The sequence below is a fragment of the Coptis chinensis genome, chromosome 8, assembly GCF_015680905.1.
Source record: "Coptis chinensis isolate HL-2020 chromosome 8, ASM1568090v1, whole genome shotgun sequence".
Lineage (NCBI taxonomy): Eukaryota > Viridiplantae > Streptophyta > Magnoliopsida > Ranunculales > Ranunculaceae > Coptis > Coptis chinensis.
Genome location: NC_141463.1, coordinates 11,084,660 through 11,103,302, shown reverse-complemented (window position 1 = coordinate 11,103,302; position 18,643 = coordinate 11,084,660). Strand labels below are relative to the sequence as shown.

Below are 18,643 nucleotides of genomic sequence, written 5' to 3'. Positions count from 1 at the left end.
CCCCTGCCGACATGACAGTTGCCTCATATTACAGTAATGATTTTCTTCTTGAAATCCGGTGTTGTTAACACGTTCATCTCCCCTTGTAGATTTGTATATAAAATTTGTAAATAAATAAACTTCCTTAAAAACAAAAAAAAAATGGGGGTTTGCGTTCTGTTTTTACAAGATTCAAACCCCCCAAATAAAAATAAAAAGGTTTGAATGTGATTTTGTCATATTCCAGTGGATGGCAATTTTAATGTCGATCGTTTTGATATCTCATTTGTTCAATTTGGAATTAAAACGAATCGAAATTCCACGTTTGAAATTTTAGGACATTTTGGGACATAAGGGGAATTTCTGGAAATCAATTGGGCTTGGGCCAAAAATTAGAACCCGACCCAAATCACGAATCTGGTCACAAAACCCAACACGCGAGGCATCCCACTCGTCAGCCCCTCACTTTTCTCCCCCCCCCCCCAAAATCCGAATCTTGGTCCCCCATAGCAATCCTCGCAAGACGCTGCTTCGCTACACTAAATTTGACTTCAGCAAGACGCTGCATCTGAATCAAACCAACTCCGATCCTGTTCAACCAAAACCATCCCCTCACTCCACACATCCAATATATAACCTCAGAAATTCATCTCGATCCCTCTATGGCTGGACGAAGGAGAATCACAGTTGAGAGAAATTTTGAAAATCTCTATAATTCCAGGATGTTTCATCCATTTTTCGATGAGGAAATTGCTAGTAGAGAGTGGGGACATCTCTTGCATCGAATTCCAGCTCATTATTCCGAAGATTTAGTGTTGAAGTTTTACAACAATAGAGGTTTCCGGGGTGATGAATTTTGGATTATGGCAAATGGGTTGGAACGTGAACTCATGCTAGAGTTAATATCGAATACAGCACAAATTCCGATAAACTCAGATAGCCCGACCCTGTTATTATCAGAGTATCTGACTACGATGGACTTAATGTTTGACACGCTTCTCGAGGGAGACTATAATAATGGCTCGAACTGCGTGTGTACCAAAGACTCACACTCGACGAAACCAACTAGCCGTCACTCAATGGCTGGCTTACAACGTTATTGGAACTTCAAAGACGTCTGACGTGAACAAGACATTCTTGCACCTGTTGTGGATCCTCCAGGAGAAGAAGAATACTTTCTGTATGGTCCATTTCCCCGGGCCATGTTCTTACGACTCGCGTCAAAACAGTCAGACTCCTCTTGTCAGTACTTGTTACTAAGCTTATGCTTAACTTAGGATTCCAGTCTGCTACTCCTTTCATTCCAACAAGGTCTTTTGAGAATTTTGGAATTTTTGAGACTTGTGTTCTGGACCACTGGGAACCAGTAGCTAGAGATGATATTGAGCGTGATAACGTACCTCCTCCTCCTCCTTCACCACCCAACTGTTTTAATGAGGATATCATGCGCCGAATCAGCACTCCCATGGAAGCTTTAAGACACATGAATACCAGCATGCGTAGGATGTTTCTTCGTCAGGAAGAGATGCTTACTTCCCAAAATGACTTTCAGCAAGAAATGCGCAATTGCCAAGGCCGTTTCCAGAGAATGATGATGGCAAATCAACAGCAATTCCAAGATCAACTGCTACAATCTTTGGGCCACATTCCGACCGGTCCAGAGATGACCGAGGAGTTCGTCAGAAAGATGAAGATGAAGAAACCCCCTCGTTCATCTTCGCTAACCCCGAGGATTCCCAATAGTGTTTATTTCCATTGGCTTAAAATGACTATGTCATTTATTTCCCTTTATGCATTGCATTTTTATTTTTCTAGTGATAAAAATTATATATCGTTTGATTTCTCATAATTTTGTATCTCCGCATTTTTGAATGAGAAATTATTTATGTTATGCAATTATTGTACTTCTTAATATATTAGTTTGTTCCTTGATGCATTGGGCCTACTCTCAAAGCCCAACGGTCAGAACCTAACGGACTGATCCAAACGGTCAGATGCCCAACGGTCAGAATTCTAATTATAAATACAACTCTCCTTTTCCACTTTCACTCATCCACTTCTCTCACTCTTCACAAATTCCTCTTCACAAATTCTCATTTTCTTGAACATAATGAATCCAATCGAGCGATGGGAAAAGGAGCAACGCTGAATGGGCTATCACAGTATTCGTGATAACAGTGTTTATCATTGTTCTGCTATCACTCATGCATAATATGATCCAGAACATCTAGATCTATGTAACCGACATCTCTCTTTCCGTCTGTCGTTTTGTATATTAGTATGGCGTGTTAAATAATTCTCACACATTTGTGCAGGTTACGTATTAAATGGAGAAGTTTCGTATTAAATATTTGTGTATATTACTTGTCTTTTCCTCTAAAAAAACAAAACAAAATAAAAATAATAATAATAAAACAAACTATAACAAAGAAAACACCATCCAAAACTCACCAAAATAATTAAATCGATACTCATGGTGTTCAGAGAAGATCGCGCACGCTACAAAGTACGCATAACACTTGTCACACATGCAGCTTGATTATTCTATCCATATGCTATTACTGAGGTCTGATCATCATTTCTGAAATTACGTGTAAGTCTAACTACCCTGTGAAACTTTCCTCCGTATTTTCTAACATTAAAACATCTCATTAATTGTTTTTGGAAATCTGACATGACAAGACTTACTATGGATCCCCATTGTTGTTGTTCATAATCACATGGTCATTAACTATACTTGGAATTCAGATTGGTACAGACTCATAGATTGGCTATAAATCTCTTCTTTTCAGCCATTCTCTTTTCAAACAATTTTCACTATCCTTCCCTCCGTAATAGTACCAAATGGATCAACCAAGAAAAATAATGTCTGAGAAAGACTACCTAAAAGTTTTTGAAGATGGCGGTTTTCTCCTTATTTTGACACCGAAATTGTATGCGTCGGGGATGGGCGCTCTTTCTATATCATTCAAAGAAATGGTTATTCCCGAATTGGTTTTGATGTTCTACCAATTTATAGGACCTGAGAATGGAAAATTCTACTTCAAGTGCTTATGGACTGACGATTGGAATTGACTAGGGAAATTATCTCCGACATACTTCAGATCCCAATGAATTCCCAAGAGTTCCTTTTTCCAGAGTCATCATTTGATTCCGTCAAAGCTTTAATTTACTAAGAGCTACCGTATCTCATGGCAAAGTGGGAAATAGACATCACGTTGTTCTTCAACGCTCTTTAAAACATAATCAACGGGTTGTGCTCCATCGGTTGGGGACCTGATGTGATAGGTACATCTCACCAATCCGAAGTCACAAAGTCTCAACTTCACCTACTTTGGGTTTTGCAGACTCAAAGGGATGATTTTTGTCTAATCCAACACCTCTGGAACGTGATCACCAGGAAAACAAGAAAGTCAGCACCTCTACCTCTACCTACTTTAGTCACGCAAATTATGATGCGTTGGGGTTATCCATTAATTTCTCCAGAAACACTACTTCAAATAGCACATATTAGTGTACTCCAAACAGACTACTCCATTGGTTTTTGGACTCGATACTCGACAAATGAACAAAAGCGACCCAAGCTCAAACCCTGACCATTTCTTTTGATGAAAATGCCATGCTAAATTTTTTTAATCCCATGGAAGGCATTCAATTTCTTCATCACGGCGTGCGGGAACTATACGCTCATCAAAATATCATCATTACAACTCTTAAGGAATTCCAAGAACGTCAAGCAATGCATGATGTTGAACAAGAGAAAATCTTGGAAAATCATTCTCAGTCCTTAAAAAATCACGCTCTCCTAATGGAGAATCAAACTACACTCTCTGCCAGCCAAGGGGACATTCAGATGCAGCTTAGACAACAAATTGAAGAACTAAACACTGTGGTGCACGATATGCGTCTCCAGTAGCATCATAATAACCCATGATTTTCTTATTGAATAAAAAATGGAATAATGATACTAAGTGAATAAATAAATAATCGTATATATTATTACGTTTTTCGTCGTATTATTAATTTGTTTTTATCTTTGTGTCTTCTTTTGTACGAAATGGTTGCTAGAATTATTTATGTTGTGACTAACTAATTTTAACATGTGATTTTCAATGTCATTACAGGAGGGTTTATTTTCTTCCATACTCATTTATCCATCCAGTTGCCTTTCTCATTGCCCATTTCTTCACTTCATCCACCATGGCATCTTCATCAAATATTGCATCTTCATCAAACATGACACCTCCAAAACTCATTCCTGAGCAATCCTTTCAATCTATGATGGATTCCAATACTTATGGTCATCTCTTCCGTGACTATATCACTAACATTGGGTGGTCTTCCCTAGTTCTTCAACATGACCAAACTTATTCTCCGAGTTTGGCCGCATACTTTTATGCTAATATGGAGGACACACCAGCATTCAATCATGCACATGGCTTCTACTTAGACGGATTCACAATCCTAGTTGGTGACACACATCATATTTTTTCTGAACAACAGATTGCCCTAACTTTGGATCTTCCATATCACGAACCGGCCGCATCATGGCATTACATCTATCATAATTCTTACCGTTCCTTTCAGTGGCAAGTGTTTCGCGAAACTTACGTGATGGTATTGAGATTAAACGAGAAGGAGTTGGCCATGTGCCATGGCGCGACATCACCATTCCCTTAGCAAGCATGACCATGAACATGGGGACTACGATGTTGTTTGTACTCCTGAACATCATGGGAGATTGGCATTTTTCTCGCCAATGAGGGGTCCTCTGTAATATTTCAAAGATTATCGCTCAAGGTCATACATTATTTAACATCTTAGGTTGTGTTATCTCCAACCTGAAACGAGCTCGCACTTTTCAGGATCAGTATATTCTTTTACCTGTAACCGCTTGCCAAATCATGAAGACACATTTCCCACAGTTTGCAGCTACTTTTCATGACTGGGTCAAGGTAGATTCTATGTGCCCAGCAAATAGAATCATTCGTTCATTAAGGTTTAGGCAATGGAAGCGTCCCGCTCGGTATCTGAGGCATGTTCGTTGTTACCCGAAAGATGAAAATATGAAGAAACATTTGAGAACATCCGGAGACAAAGAATGGGCAGAAATTTGGCAGACTATTATCTTTTGGCACGATGCTAAGGAAATGCATTTCCTTATTGAGGACGCCAGACCTACACATCCCGCTGGATGGTAAATTTGAGCTTGTCATTGTACATATATCTAGCTAAAAATTATGTTTCGTGTGTTATTGTCTTTCATTATTCCGTGTGCTATGTTTCGTGTGCTATATTTCGTGTGTTATTGAACATTTTATTATTTCTTTCTGAATAATATATTATGTTCTCCAACCTTTCTCTTCCAGCAATCTAGCCCTAATTTTTGCTCACAGATCTCAGGTAATTTCTCTCTTTATTTATTGATACTTCGAGGACTAAGCATCATTCTGCTTAGGGGTATTTTTAAACATGTAGCAAAAAAATTAGGCATATTGTAACCCCTGTATATAGTTTTTATTTTCTTGTTAATAATTGTACTTAGTGACAAAGTCTTGTTTCCTTTTCAATGATGAAAATTGTCTAGAAATCTCACATTAGTATCCGAATTAGGATTTGTTTTAAGAAATTTAAGATAATACGTATCCAATAGTTTAAACATCTTTTCATGAACATTCATGCACTGAGTATCATTGATTGTCATAGCAGTAAGTTTCTGGAACCAATTCAACGGTTAGTTACTTAAACTATAAATCCTGTAAGAATCTAATCAAAAGCCTTGACATGAGTGATTTGTGTGTGATGACACAGAGGAGTAGTTTTTCCGATTAGAGAAAATCACGCGTCTACTTACTTGATCACCACCAACCCCCTAAGAGAATTTAGGCCTTCTTTGGATCGACATAGCTAAAAATTCTTACCTATTACAAATTTTACCGCTAGTGACTCCACTGAACCTTTCATCAAACCTTTCACTTTCACCAAAAATTCCTTACCCATCTATTAAACCAAATAAAGAACATACCTAAGTGAGGAGTATGAGAAATAGGATGAAATGTGGAAAAATAAAGAGAAAGACTTGTCCCAAATAAAAGTCAGATTACTTGTTTCAGGAAAGAAAAATATAATCATGTTCTTAAGCAATAAAAAAAAAAAAAAAAAAAAAAAAAAAAAAAAAAAAAAAAATCATCAGTATCCAGAGGCTTAAGAACAAGGTTGGAAAACTCAGTTAGAAGAAGGAAAGAAAATAAGGAATTCTCTAGTATAAATATCTTAAAGACCCTATTCTCTCATACTCATAAATTTTGATTATCCATTTCCATTTTCTTGTACACTATCACCTAAGCCTCACAATACCTAATAAAGACCTCAAGCTCAATTAGGAGTAGGGTGGTGTGATAATAAATAGTAGACGTGATTGATCGACATTGGCTCCTATGACTGTCATTGAGATGTGAGGAAATGTGTGCCCACTGCACACTGGAGTTAACAAAACCTGAGTGGTAAAATTTTGAGTGGAATTGTGTTTCAACACATACCTGTGAGAACCCATTTAGGTATGCTCTCCAAAGGATCCAAAATGACCCTGCTAGTACATTTCAATGCAAGTTCACTGTATGCATTATCATATGTAGATGTTTTAATTATTGGATGCATATTAACTTGAGTTTCAAAGAAATCAATCCTCGTTCCCTGCTAAGGAGATGTATGGATATATGAGATTAATTTAGGAAACGAGTTTTTATCATTGAGTCGTTGTAGTATAAATGAAGTTTGTGAGTATCTTCTCTAGAAAACTCTCACGAGGCTATAACTCGTCCACTAGGGAATTCCTAGTGGTTTAAGGCCTTGTTGCACATGGTCAATGCAACCGCACTCTGCGAAACGAGAATTAGTTAGGACTACATATTTTTTGCCACTTATCTGTTTTAATGTCTCTTCTTTGCTCGGGACAAGCAAAGTCTTTGTTTTGGGGTAGTGTGATAAGCACCCAAAAGTGTATTATGAAACCCCATTGAGACATATAAATTTGGTTAATTATGTGTTTAATAATCATGAAATAAATATGTTTTCATACTTTTGCAGGTATTCGCAGTAAACATGGAAATATTGGTTAAACTTGTGATAAAGCACGGGGAACGACCTATATATGAATTCTTCCAAATCAGTACAGAAGCATCAAACTTCTGAAGTTCCTACCTCTTGAACCAGGACTCTGAATGCGACAAGTGAGCTGCTCAGACAATCAGGGCGATGAACTCTACGCATAGGCGGAAAGTTATAAAATTGCCCAAAAATCAGACCGCCACTGGACTGCACATGGATCCATTATGCGAGCCTGCAAGATTGGATGAGTCATCAATCATGGAGCATATCAAGACAAAAATGACATATTATTGGTGCAAAGTTGACACCTTGCATGTAATTAATTAGATTAGGTGTTAATAGTGGAAAAAAAAAAAGGGCAAGGTGTCACTTTGTTTTAATGTGGTGGATAAAAATGAAGTAAATGTGGTTTGATGTTTCACGTGGGAGGAAATGAGATTTCTCTCAAATGGAGAAGAAAACAAAACAAGGGGGGACACTCCATTTACTCCATTGACTTCTTTTCCTTACCTTGTATTATTTTAGTTCCTTAGTCTTAGATTTTTATTTAATTTTTGGTTTTGGAAACAAAAGCTTGTTATAGTTTTAATATAATTGAGGAAACCTTGAGTTCCTCTTGAAAAATTCTCACTTCTTCATGCAAGTGAGTTTATAAATATATATTTTCTTCTTCTTTTAGTGCTCTCTCTTTTTACATTCCACACTTGTTTTAGTTTTAGCCCAAGGATCATGAGCTAAACCTTCTCTTTGTGGGGAGTTAATAACACTCATGTGAGGAAAAAGTCTTGTTATTTGGTTTAGTAAGTGTTTAGGAAGAAGAACTAGGCCTACATCCTATCCCAAAATGATAGTTGGTGTATAGTCTAGTTAGGGATCAAGTGATGAGCTTAGAGATAAGTCATTGCTTGGTTCCACATGCTAGCATGTATGAGCTTAGATATGAGTCATATTTGTTAGGGATCAAGTTTTCTTTTAGTAGAACTTGTCTATGAGTTCTAGGAAGATTTTAATGCACTTATAAAAATCAAATAACAAAAGTAATCTTCACATGATCTGAGGAGAATTAACTCTCCACTTTTGTTTTAGTAAAATTTTATTGTGTATTAGTTGCATGATTTCGTAACTTAATGTTTTTAATTTTTGTGTAGTAAGAAACCAAATATTTAGTATTAATATCATCATATTTAAACTTACTCACTAGTTCCCTAAAATAGTAAAAACCAAGTAGTAAGTGGTCCTAAAATTTAGGTTGGTTCGAATCCTTACTCCAAACTATATGAACACGAAGATCGTGAGTAAAGAAAATCTTTGAATTCGCACTTTCACATAAGAAGAGATTCAAATCTCTAACGTAACAAAATATGAATATCATGAACCGTCCAGATAACCAAGGATCGGTCACTTCGACTTAATGTAAAGACTAAGTCCCTAATGAAGTCGTTAGCCAAGGTACGAATGTAGAGGTACGTACAGTGGTATGATCAGCAAACAAGGCCCTTCGAGCAGTTGCACTTCAACTGTTAATATATCCCATGTAGAACATATTGTGCTATAACGAGAAGAGTCGTGATAAGGAGAGATCATTCTCTCTTAATTTTGGAGAGATCAAGGCAAATAGTCGTTGGATGGAGAAATTCCTTCTCGAGATCGAGGTTGTTGCATGGCCCACAACTGACAAACCACACCAAACCGTATGATCATATCATCCAACGGCCGATATGAAGTGCGCACTAAATTTAGAGAGAATGATCTCTCCTTATCATTTGCGTAACGATTAACGAAGACTTGCTAACTCTGTTGACTGTTCAAAGTCCTCTCTTTCTCGGTTTCATATTACAGTAGATCTTGGGCCAAAGTTTCCAGATTGGGCTCGAAAGGGCCCAGTTGTGCGCTACTCGACTTCAAATGTTTAGTGTTGTGCCTGTGCTAAACACTCCCGCTATAAAGCGGTTAAGTAACCGTTACATGCAACAAACCATACTCCTCTCCCACTCTCTCTGCAAATCTATCTCATAATGCCAAACCAATTCTTGTGTCTTCTTCTTCTTCTTATGGTCCTTGGAGTAGCACACTCAAGTATGCTCATCCTTTTTGTAACTTTTCTTTATTTCTTTTCCTATTCGATTTTTCATGAGTTCTCTCACGAACTGATTGTATGATGAATTTGGTGATCGTTAGTTACCATTCCTTAGACATCACATGGATTATCTACTTACAACCCAAATCCTTATTATAATTATTATTGTTAATAGTTGAAGTATTGTATGGAAAATGAAACATGGTGCTAAATCCTCGAACACGGCAAAGATATATCGTTGTGTATTGAGAAAGAAATTGTCTTGATAGCTATTTAGCCAACTAATTGACTCGTAAATTGAGTGAAAAGAATGTCTTTCTAGGACCAAATAGATTGCTTTATGGCTTCGAAAGGATGCGCGCTTAAGCGGTTTCACCTACAGAACTACTATTGAAACTAAAGTTATGGTCACGGGCAAGGAGATGGCTAATTGGTCATACATTGACAAGTTTGTGTTAGATTTGCTTATAAGTAATAGGATTTTGTTCATTCCACTCATTCGACTATACTTTGTGCTATTGGCCTATTGCATTACTAGGTGAACCAAAATCTGGATTTCTGCCTGCTGACTACTGTCTGTGTGATTGTCACATTAATATCATTTTTAATTTATTGGCAAGCCTATTTTAAATGAGATCAGTAACTCTTTGATGCTGTCGAAAACCTTCAGACCTCTGGTATTGTCACATTAATATCGAATACTGAAAATTTTGATTTTCGAAAATTATATGATTTATTAGTTTGTTGCTTAGAACTTAGAAGGATGGCTGTCACCAAGTATAATCTGAGTCAATTAGTAACACACTTAAAATTATTCTTTTGCCAAATTATTCTTGTCAGTTTTGTCATTTTGAGGACTAGGTACCTATTACTTTATTACAAACTTCCAGTCTACCAATCTTTATAACTCTTGAAGAATGCTTACTTTGTAAACTTTTATTGAAGTCACTCCATATATAAGGATACTTCTCATTAGTCATTGTGTATCTTCCTATTGTTCCAGCTCCAAGGACGTTTAGAAAGCCTACATATAGGCTTACAAAACCATTGATTGGAGATGATGGGAAAGTTTACACTTGTTCCGAAAGAAACTTATTTGCATTTGAAAGTAATGGTACTATTGCCTGGGATGTACATATGGATTACGCGTGTCAAGCCGATATAGCTCCAGTTATTGATGAAAGAGGAAAGGTAATGTATTATCAGAACTATTAAACATTTTTGCCTAGCTACAAGTTCAAATTGTATAACAGTTTCCTATAAACAGTGAGCACTATTTAGTATTCCTCTTGTTACAGATATATTTAATTGCCGAAAACAGAGTTTTGAAAATTATGCCTGCAAATATTGGGACTGCTCAATCTGCAGTTGAAGTTTTCTTTAGTAATAACTCAATCGCTGGAGGATCTGTAGAGATTATTGGGATTGCAGTGAGCTCATTGAGTTCATGCATGTTCATCAATGTTAAGAACCGAGGACTGTTTGGATATACGCTGCGAGGAGATGTTTTATGGCTTACGCTACCCGTTCTTTATCGATTTGGTTACCGTCAAGGTTGTAAGAAGGGTGATACTGATTGTTATTTTACTTCGGTCCCAGTCGTAGATCAATGTGAAGGGAGTATTTATGTAAGGTTATACCTCCACCTTCCTTGTTTTTTAAACTGTTACAGATTTCTTGTTTTGAGATTGTGCTTGTATTAGGACTAGACTCCAATTTATTGTCATACATACTAATTTGGTTTTCATTACAAACCTGATGGAACTTTGTGTTTTGTCTTGGCAGATTTCTAATAATCAAGGAGAACTCTACTCCTTGTCCATGCGGACTCCTCAATACAAATGGATCCAGGATTTTACTGCATTCGACAAACTCCTTATAATCACTGCTGGAAATAATGGTCTTGTTTATGTTACTGTACCAGTTAGTGCTCTTGTCTTTGCCTTAGATGCTATTACTGGGAGTCTTCTGTGGCAGAAGAGCATTGGCCCACTAAGTACAGCAGATTGCTCGCCAGTAGTTGACCTTTATGGTAAATGTATGACTAATTTACTTTTGCGTTCGTTAAACTTGTTTTTTTTTTTCTATTTATCTAACTATTCTTCTCCTGTTATTACCATAATGCTTTATAAGGATATATATCCATTGGTTCGTTGGATGGATTTCTCTATTCATATTCACCATCTGGAAATCTCAAGAAATTCCCGAAGTCCAATAATCTTGATTCTGTGGTTCAAGTTAGTCCAGTTCTTGATTGCTCGGGATATGCTGTGTATATTTCTCAGACCCGGATGGAGAAAAAAATAAGTCATACATCATTGGGTGACTCTACTTACATTTCAGCAATGAAACCTATAAATACAGTATTCAGTTTGTTGGTACCTGCTACTGGAAACCGTCACTGGACTGGGAAGTACCCTGGTATGTCTATTTTATGAAGTTTTACCCGAGCCCATGGAACTTCAGGCTTTGTAGATGTAAACAAAATTCACGTTTTATGGGCAGTGATTTTGTTTGGTTGATGCATATATGAGAAATATAAAATTTGTTTGGTTGATGCGTATATGAGGTGCAATGATTTTTTAATGGCCAGACAAGTAAAATACATGTTTGCTCCTTCCAAAAGAACGTTACCATGAAAAGTAGTGTTTAAGGGTGGGTAAATGTAATATACACCTAATTTTCTTGAAAATTATCCACGAAATATTGATTCTGTTCCTATGAAAAGATTTATGTTCGTTTGCAGGACTTTAAAATGTTTTAATTAATGGTTGATTAATTACCAGGTAAAGTTTCGTTACTGCTGTCCGAGGGTGATACAGACCACTTTGCATTGGATGAGAGGATTCTTCTTGCTTTTATAGCTGCAGCCAGTAAGATCATTTGACAAATATTTAATGCACTTTAAAGCGAACAAAAAAATCTTCGACTTATTTTTTCATTTTTTGGTTGTGTTATAAGAGTCGTGACTGAAATAATATCATTGATAATATGGTATCTAATGAGCATTTTTCATGAATCCAAAGAACATGCACAAATACTACATGGTTGCATTTATGTAGCTTACTGCGGCTAGTTCTCCTTGCCCTTCAGGGGTGTGTTGTGTTGTTCAGCCCAATAATGCCGGTTCTAAGTCTGGTTATGAGTACCACTTATATGCCTTCTTTGGCTTGAGAAATAGGTTTGGAGGCTTTCCCTCCATAGACTGGATAATGTTGGTAAGCAAGGAAGAAAAGAATGATTAATGGAAGGGGATCGAATAACACATGCACGGGATCACTCTGTCAATAATATTTCTTCACTCATTTTAACTCCTCTGCTCCATTTGGAGCTGATTCCCTTAGTTGATGGGATTGATATTGTAAATATGTTCTTTTTTGGAGCAGATGTGGGCAGCTCCATGGCATGCCGCAGTACAAGTAAGAAGCTCATATTTAGTTGCCCTTTTTATATTGGGATAGCATGGGTGGTATGTAATTTAACTTGTTCTCTTGCCAACAGGTCAAAAGACCACATCCACCTGCATCCAAGCAAAAATTAGACATTTAAGCATCTACACAGGTGATATGAAAGTTCAATTACATATATCTCTTCAAGAGGTAGTAGACAAAAAGAGTGCATCTACTACCGAGGAGCTACAAAAGAGTGTAGAATAACAGTTCATTAAGTCTAAGATCTCATGATCATGTCACTACTTTGCAGGCAATGAAAGAGCGATTCTGTTTTTCCTATTGTTTGAGACAGTAGTTTTAGCATTACTAGTTGTGCTCATCCGATTCTGCTGCATATTTTGGAGGAAAAAGAAACTTCAGGATCGAGACCTTGGGAAATTTTTGGAAAAGAGGGTGAGCAAGCTTTTAATTTTAACTACGCTGAGCAGAAAAGTTCTCTTATTGTGTTTCTGATAGTTTTATATTTCAGCGTTCACTTCAAGTTAGAAAGAAGGTATTCGATAGGACAATCACAGAGCTGGAACAGAAGGCAGCAGAAGAAGCAGTCGGCAGTGAAGTACTGGAGAAATTGGGAGATCTGGTCAAAGAGAGGGAAGGCATCGAAAGGAAGCTTTCAACTACGTATAGCTTTGGCAAGGACAGAGCAAAGCAGCCACAAGTCCACTCTGTCCTTCCATTGTATGGGGCGGAAACTACAAAGAGCTACTCTTTTCAGGGTAGGAAGAAAGAGAGTGTAAGTATCTTTCACACAGTAAGCGATGCATCTTCGAGAGAAAGAAGTACCAGTGATGCCAGTAATAGTAGTAGTAATAACAGCAATGACAGTGTACACCCCGAAGAAGAGGCTCAATCTTATTATTATTTTGGTGATATTGAGTCAACAGCTAGTGCAAAGGTTCATACTGAGATTGGAACTTCTAGTAGTGCTGGAATATTCGAGGAGGCAATACTGGAGACTTCATTGCATCCTTCAGCACGTTTAAAAGGATTTGAAAACCCGCTTTTCCCTGGGAAGAATTTGGCGGAACTGAGGGAAGTAGAACAACATGTGGAGGACTTCATACAGAAGGGCTCATCTAGTAGGAACAGTAGTTTAAAGCGGAGGAGGTCCTTGTCTTTAACTAACTAGAGGGAAGATCAGGGCATTGCCCCTTTTCGAAATGTTCATTAGTTAGTCTCTTAACATTGGCCACCTCTGTGTCTGCGTTTTATAACACTATAACTAACTCTATCGTTGAGTTACAGTTGCACGGTAACTGTGATAGTTTACCTAAATGTCAAAACATTTCCTCTACTCCTTGCTCAGTCTATTTTCTTACTCTTTTCTTTTATCAACCCCAATGTATTATAGTGCCAAGGCTTCCTTGAAATATGAAAGTCAACATGTTCACATAAATGGATTAATCTAGCTCTGATTGTGAAGGAAACAACTACACATGCTGATTAATTCCGTGAAAGACAATTATATGCTAATTAAATTGTCAGGGAAACCACAATGTGAAGACTGAAGAGAGATTGCAAGAAAGAAAATGAAACTGTGAGTAGTAATTTGTGATCGCTGGAATAACAGTTCCCTTTCTCCCCTGTATCTGACTTCATTATTTGGAGACTGGAACCACTAGTTTATGAGTTTCCATTGTCATTTGTAAATAGATCTACTGGTACTATAGTAGTACGATCCAAAAATATACAGTTAAGAGTGTACAGGGCAGAATCATTTGGTATAAGCTGCATTAATAGATGTTTGTAAATTTAAATAAAGTTGGAGTCAAATACTGGTGTAGAAGCAGAAATAAAGTTTAAGTGATCGAGTCAAATACTGTTGTAGAAGTACAGCTAGAAATGGAAGCTATTCTGTTTAGCTGAATACAGTCGTGTATTTTCATCAATTATTCTGCCTTGCTAATGTGGATACTTTTTTGGCCATCTGATATTGAAGGATCAAGTTATTCATTCTATCTTGGGTTTTAATAAACTAACAAGCAGTTGAATTTGTTGAAGTTCTATCAATTAAAAGTTTAACATCCAAATAGTTTCATAGCTTTCGCAAAGGTAATAGATAAAAGGATGTACTTGTGCAAAAGAGATATTATAGATCCGCCTTGAATCATTTTGTTATTAATAGGATGTACTTTGTGTGTAAGGATTAGAATTAGAAGTTCAATAATTGTTCTGCTATCCATAGATACTTACTTGGTTCGGTTGCTTGCTAAATTCAACTAACCAAACTTAACATTTTAAAGAGTGGAAAATTTCAAACACACCATTATATTTGTAGATTCATGGTGATGTCCAAACTCAAATGCAACTGAAAAACACGTACAAATCTTTTCCTTCTATTAAAATTTCCTCAATTTCACATACAAAAAGAAAGTATCAACATATCGCCCTTTAGTGAACAATCTTCATACTTCATTTCTGGTGTATCCAAGTATCCAACCACCACGATGAGAGGGAAATGAAATGAAATTTCGATAAATATAAAAATTCTCTTAATGCAATGAAAGGACCAAACTAGACAGCACCTTCAATCGCTTCAATACACTCTAATACTCTAATATAAAAATTCTCTTAGTGCTTCATGAGAACCAGTGTTTAGAAAACCGGACCGGACCGGTGGTTGAACCGGGGTCCGACCGGAACCGGTAAATTTTCGGTTCGGTTGGGCAAAATATAGAGAAAATGGTTAAACCATTAGTTCACATCAAACCGAGGGTTGAACCGGTGAACCGGTGAACCAACCAACCGGTATGAACCGATTTCTAATTAATGTACCGAGAGCAACTTTTGGTTCTCATTTTATCAGTTATCAACTTATCACTCCTTAAAATCCAAAAAAGAGAAAACCCATTCTCCTTAAAATCCAAGTTCTTCAAATGGATCAAATTCTTTAACAACAACTGAGAAGTGAGAACCACTTGCAAAAACTTCAGGCACTAATAAATAGTTTATTTACTTTTTTTTATTAGGATAGAATGGAAAATACTACTGCTACTGCTACTGATATCAACAATGAATCCACTCTAAATATCAATTCTACTCATGTAAATCGGGATGTTGCCTGGGACATTGTGAGATTATTCCGGACCCAAAAGGAAAAACCGAAAGTAATACTTAAATGTAACTATTGTCAAAAAAGTATACCAAGAGGGTGGAATACATAGAATGAAAGAACATCTAGCTGGTAAGAAAGGTGATGCAAAATCATGTAAAGGTGTCCCTCTCAAGTTCGATATGAAATTGAGTGTAGTGTTAGTAGTCTTTTTAAAAAAGAGAAAATATAATGGAGAATGTGTGGTGATAAATGATGAGGACAGTGAAGAAGAGGAACCTCGTGAAAGTCAGGTGATAAATAATGGGAAAAAATTAAAGGGGAAAAAACAGATTAGCAGTTACTTTGCTCCACGAACTACTCCAGGTGCACAACCAGGAATTAAGAGTGTGCTAGCAAGTAGAGATAAAATACTTGAAGCACACTTAGCTATTGGGAAGTGGATGTATGATGCGTGTATCCCCTTTAATGCAGTAAATTCTTATCTATTTCAGCCGATGATTGATGCGGTAGCTTCTATAGGTCCAGGGTATAAGGGACCTTCCTATTATGATATTCGGGGTCCAGTTTTAGAGAAAAGTGTTCAATCCGTAATGGAATTTGTCGAAACATTCAGGGGGGAGTGGAGAGAAAAAGGTTGTACACTAATGGCTGATGGTTGGAAGGATAAAAGAAGTAGGACATTAATTAACTTTCTTGTTTATTGTCCTAAAGGAACAGTATTTTTGAAATCAGTTGATGCTTCAGAACATTCAAAGACAGCCCTTTTGCTATTCGGCCTTTTCAAGGAAGTGATAGATTTTGTTGGAGCAAAGAATGTGGTTCAAATGGTTCTCGATAATGCAAAGAAACTATCGTGGCAAAACAGGGAAGGATGTTGGCTGAGGAATATCCTCATATCTTTTTTTCTTCATGTGTTGCTCATTGTATTGATTTGATGCTTGAGGACTTTGATAAATTTGTTGACGTGAAAAGGATTATAGATACAGCAAGGGAGGTAACAAAATTTGTTTATAATCATACACACGTTGTTATGTTGATGAGGAAGAAAACGAAAGGAAGAGAACTGATTCGTCCAGCGGCCACTAGATTTGCAACCAATTTTTTGACCTTGCAAAGCCTTATCAATAACAAAAATGCTTTGCAACATATGGTCACATGTAATGATTGGTTGGATAGCCCATGGTCAAAGCACAATAATGGAAAAAAGTTCAAGGAGTCGGTTTTATCATCTGACTTTTGGTCATCTTGTGACAAGATTGTTAGAATTGGTGAGCCATTGGTGAAGATATTGCGTATGGTGGATAGTGATGAAAGACCTGCCATGGGCTATGTGTTTGAAGGCATGCGATTGGTAAGGGTGGCAATTAAAAGAGCATGTAAAAACAGAGCTGATGATTATGGTCGATTTTTGGATATCATCGATGCTCGCTGGGAAAATCAACTTCATGCCAAGTTACATGCAGCAGGATATTGGTTGAATCCAGAGTATTTCTACAATAAAAAGACTTTTAATGATCACCACAGTATTTTTTCTGAACTTTTGGATTGCATTGAGAAGATGTATGATGGAGACTTTGTCAAACAAGAGAAAATCAATGAGGAGATCGTAGCATATAGAGAGGCAGCTGGGGATTTTGGTCGGATCATGGCAAAAAATGCACGTGCAAGTATGCTTCCAGGTTAGTAAATTTTAATTTATTGCTTATAATTTCATTCTTATATGTTAAGTGGTTTTTAGCTTATGAATATATGCATGTATTGGGATCACTCTTTTGTAGCTAATTGGTGGAAAAACTTTGGTGGATCTGCACCAAATTTGCAAGAGATGGCAATAAGAATTTTGAGCCAAACCTGTAGTTCATCAGGATGCGAGCGAAATTGGAGTGTTTTTGAGCGAATACATACTGATAGAAGGAACAGGTTGGAGCACCAAAGGCTTAATGATCTTGTCTATGTTCAAACTAATCTACGTTTAGCAAATCCGTAAGTACTCAACGACTTTGTCTATGTTCGTGTTAAATTTGTCTACCACCATTTTATAAATTTGTAATCAATTGTCTCAGGGATGTTATAAAGAAAAAATCATATGATCCAATTTCTTTTGAAGAAATGGAATTAGTTGGGGAATGGGTCCTAGAAGATGCATCTCCTTTAGAAGAAAATTTACAGGAAAATGAAGTAGCTGAAAATTGGTCGACGACAAATGAAGTTCCAATAGTAGATCAAACTTATGAAGAGATGGGTAAGTCAACTTGATTCATAGTTGGGATCAACAATAATTTTATTTCAAATAGCTATTAATAAATTAAATAGTCTTTTATCCCTTATTTGGTTTTCTTTATCTCTTATTTGGTTTTACAGGTATGATGGAGTTACTAAGGACGATGGAACAAGGACAACAGCCGTTCACTAGTCAAGATGATGCTGATGATATGCACTGCAGCTAGAGTGACTTTATTATAAGTACTATTAGTTGTTTGCCTCGATATAACTCCACCCTTGAAACCATGCAGCTGGTCGGTCGTTACTATCTACTCCTTGGCCAGTCGAATATTCATTTGTCTTATAAACTTTTAAGACACTAGAGGATCGCCCAGCCAAAGGAATGGAGTGCAGCGGAAGCGTTGTTTTCTTGTTTTTGTAGTCCTTATACTTATACTTCAGTAGGTTGATCTGGTGTTGGCGACTCATAAGAAGCTAATTTGCTAAAAGATCGATAGCATAGTGATCTAAACTTAGTGTCAAGCTGCTCAATGGGCAATTAAGTACTCTGGACTCTGGAGTGAAATGAGTGTATATATTTTGTAGGCCTATATATTTTGCTGAACTTTCTGACATGTATGCCTATATATATTAACACTGAACTTTCTGACATGTATGCCTATATATTTTGCAAGTTTATATATATAGAAATGAGTGTAATCTGATTCTGCATAATTGTGTCGTCCGCAAGTGATTCGACTCAATATTTTG

At 36.9% G+C, this 18,643-nt stretch overlaps 2 protein-coding genes across 2 annotated transcripts; both read left to right on the top strand.

Annotated features, from left to right (window-relative positions):
- The first annotated feature begins 9,029 nt into the window (after positions 1 to 9,029).
- Positions 9,030 to 13,744, top strand: LOC147479926 (protein GAMETE EXPRESSED 3-like). Its single transcript, XM_086581199.1, has 10 exons — positions 9,030 to 9,162; positions 10,167 to 10,354; positions 10,462 to 10,791; positions 10,949 to 11,195; positions 11,297 to 11,584; positions 11,950 to 12,036; positions 12,550 to 12,582; positions 12,665 to 12,724; positions 12,866 to 13,008; positions 13,085 to 13,744. Exons 1-10 carry the CDS (start codon positions 9,102 to 9,104, stop codon positions 13,742 to 13,744), a joined length of 2,097 nt encoding a protein of 698 aa, XP_086437325.1. The 5' UTR covers positions 9,030 to 9,101.
- Positions 13,745 to 15,780: 2,036 nt separating this feature from the next.
- Positions 15,781 to 18,577, top strand: LOC147479925 (uncharacterized). Its single transcript, XM_086578522.1, is given in 5 exon segments — positions 15,781 to 16,521; positions 16,524 to 17,349; positions 17,449 to 17,653; positions 17,734 to 17,912; positions 18,032 to 18,577. Coding segments are annotated over 5 exon segments (2,037 nt in total). The 3' UTR covers positions 18,118 to 18,577.
- The last annotated feature ends 66 nt before the right edge of the window (positions 18,578 to 18,643 follow it).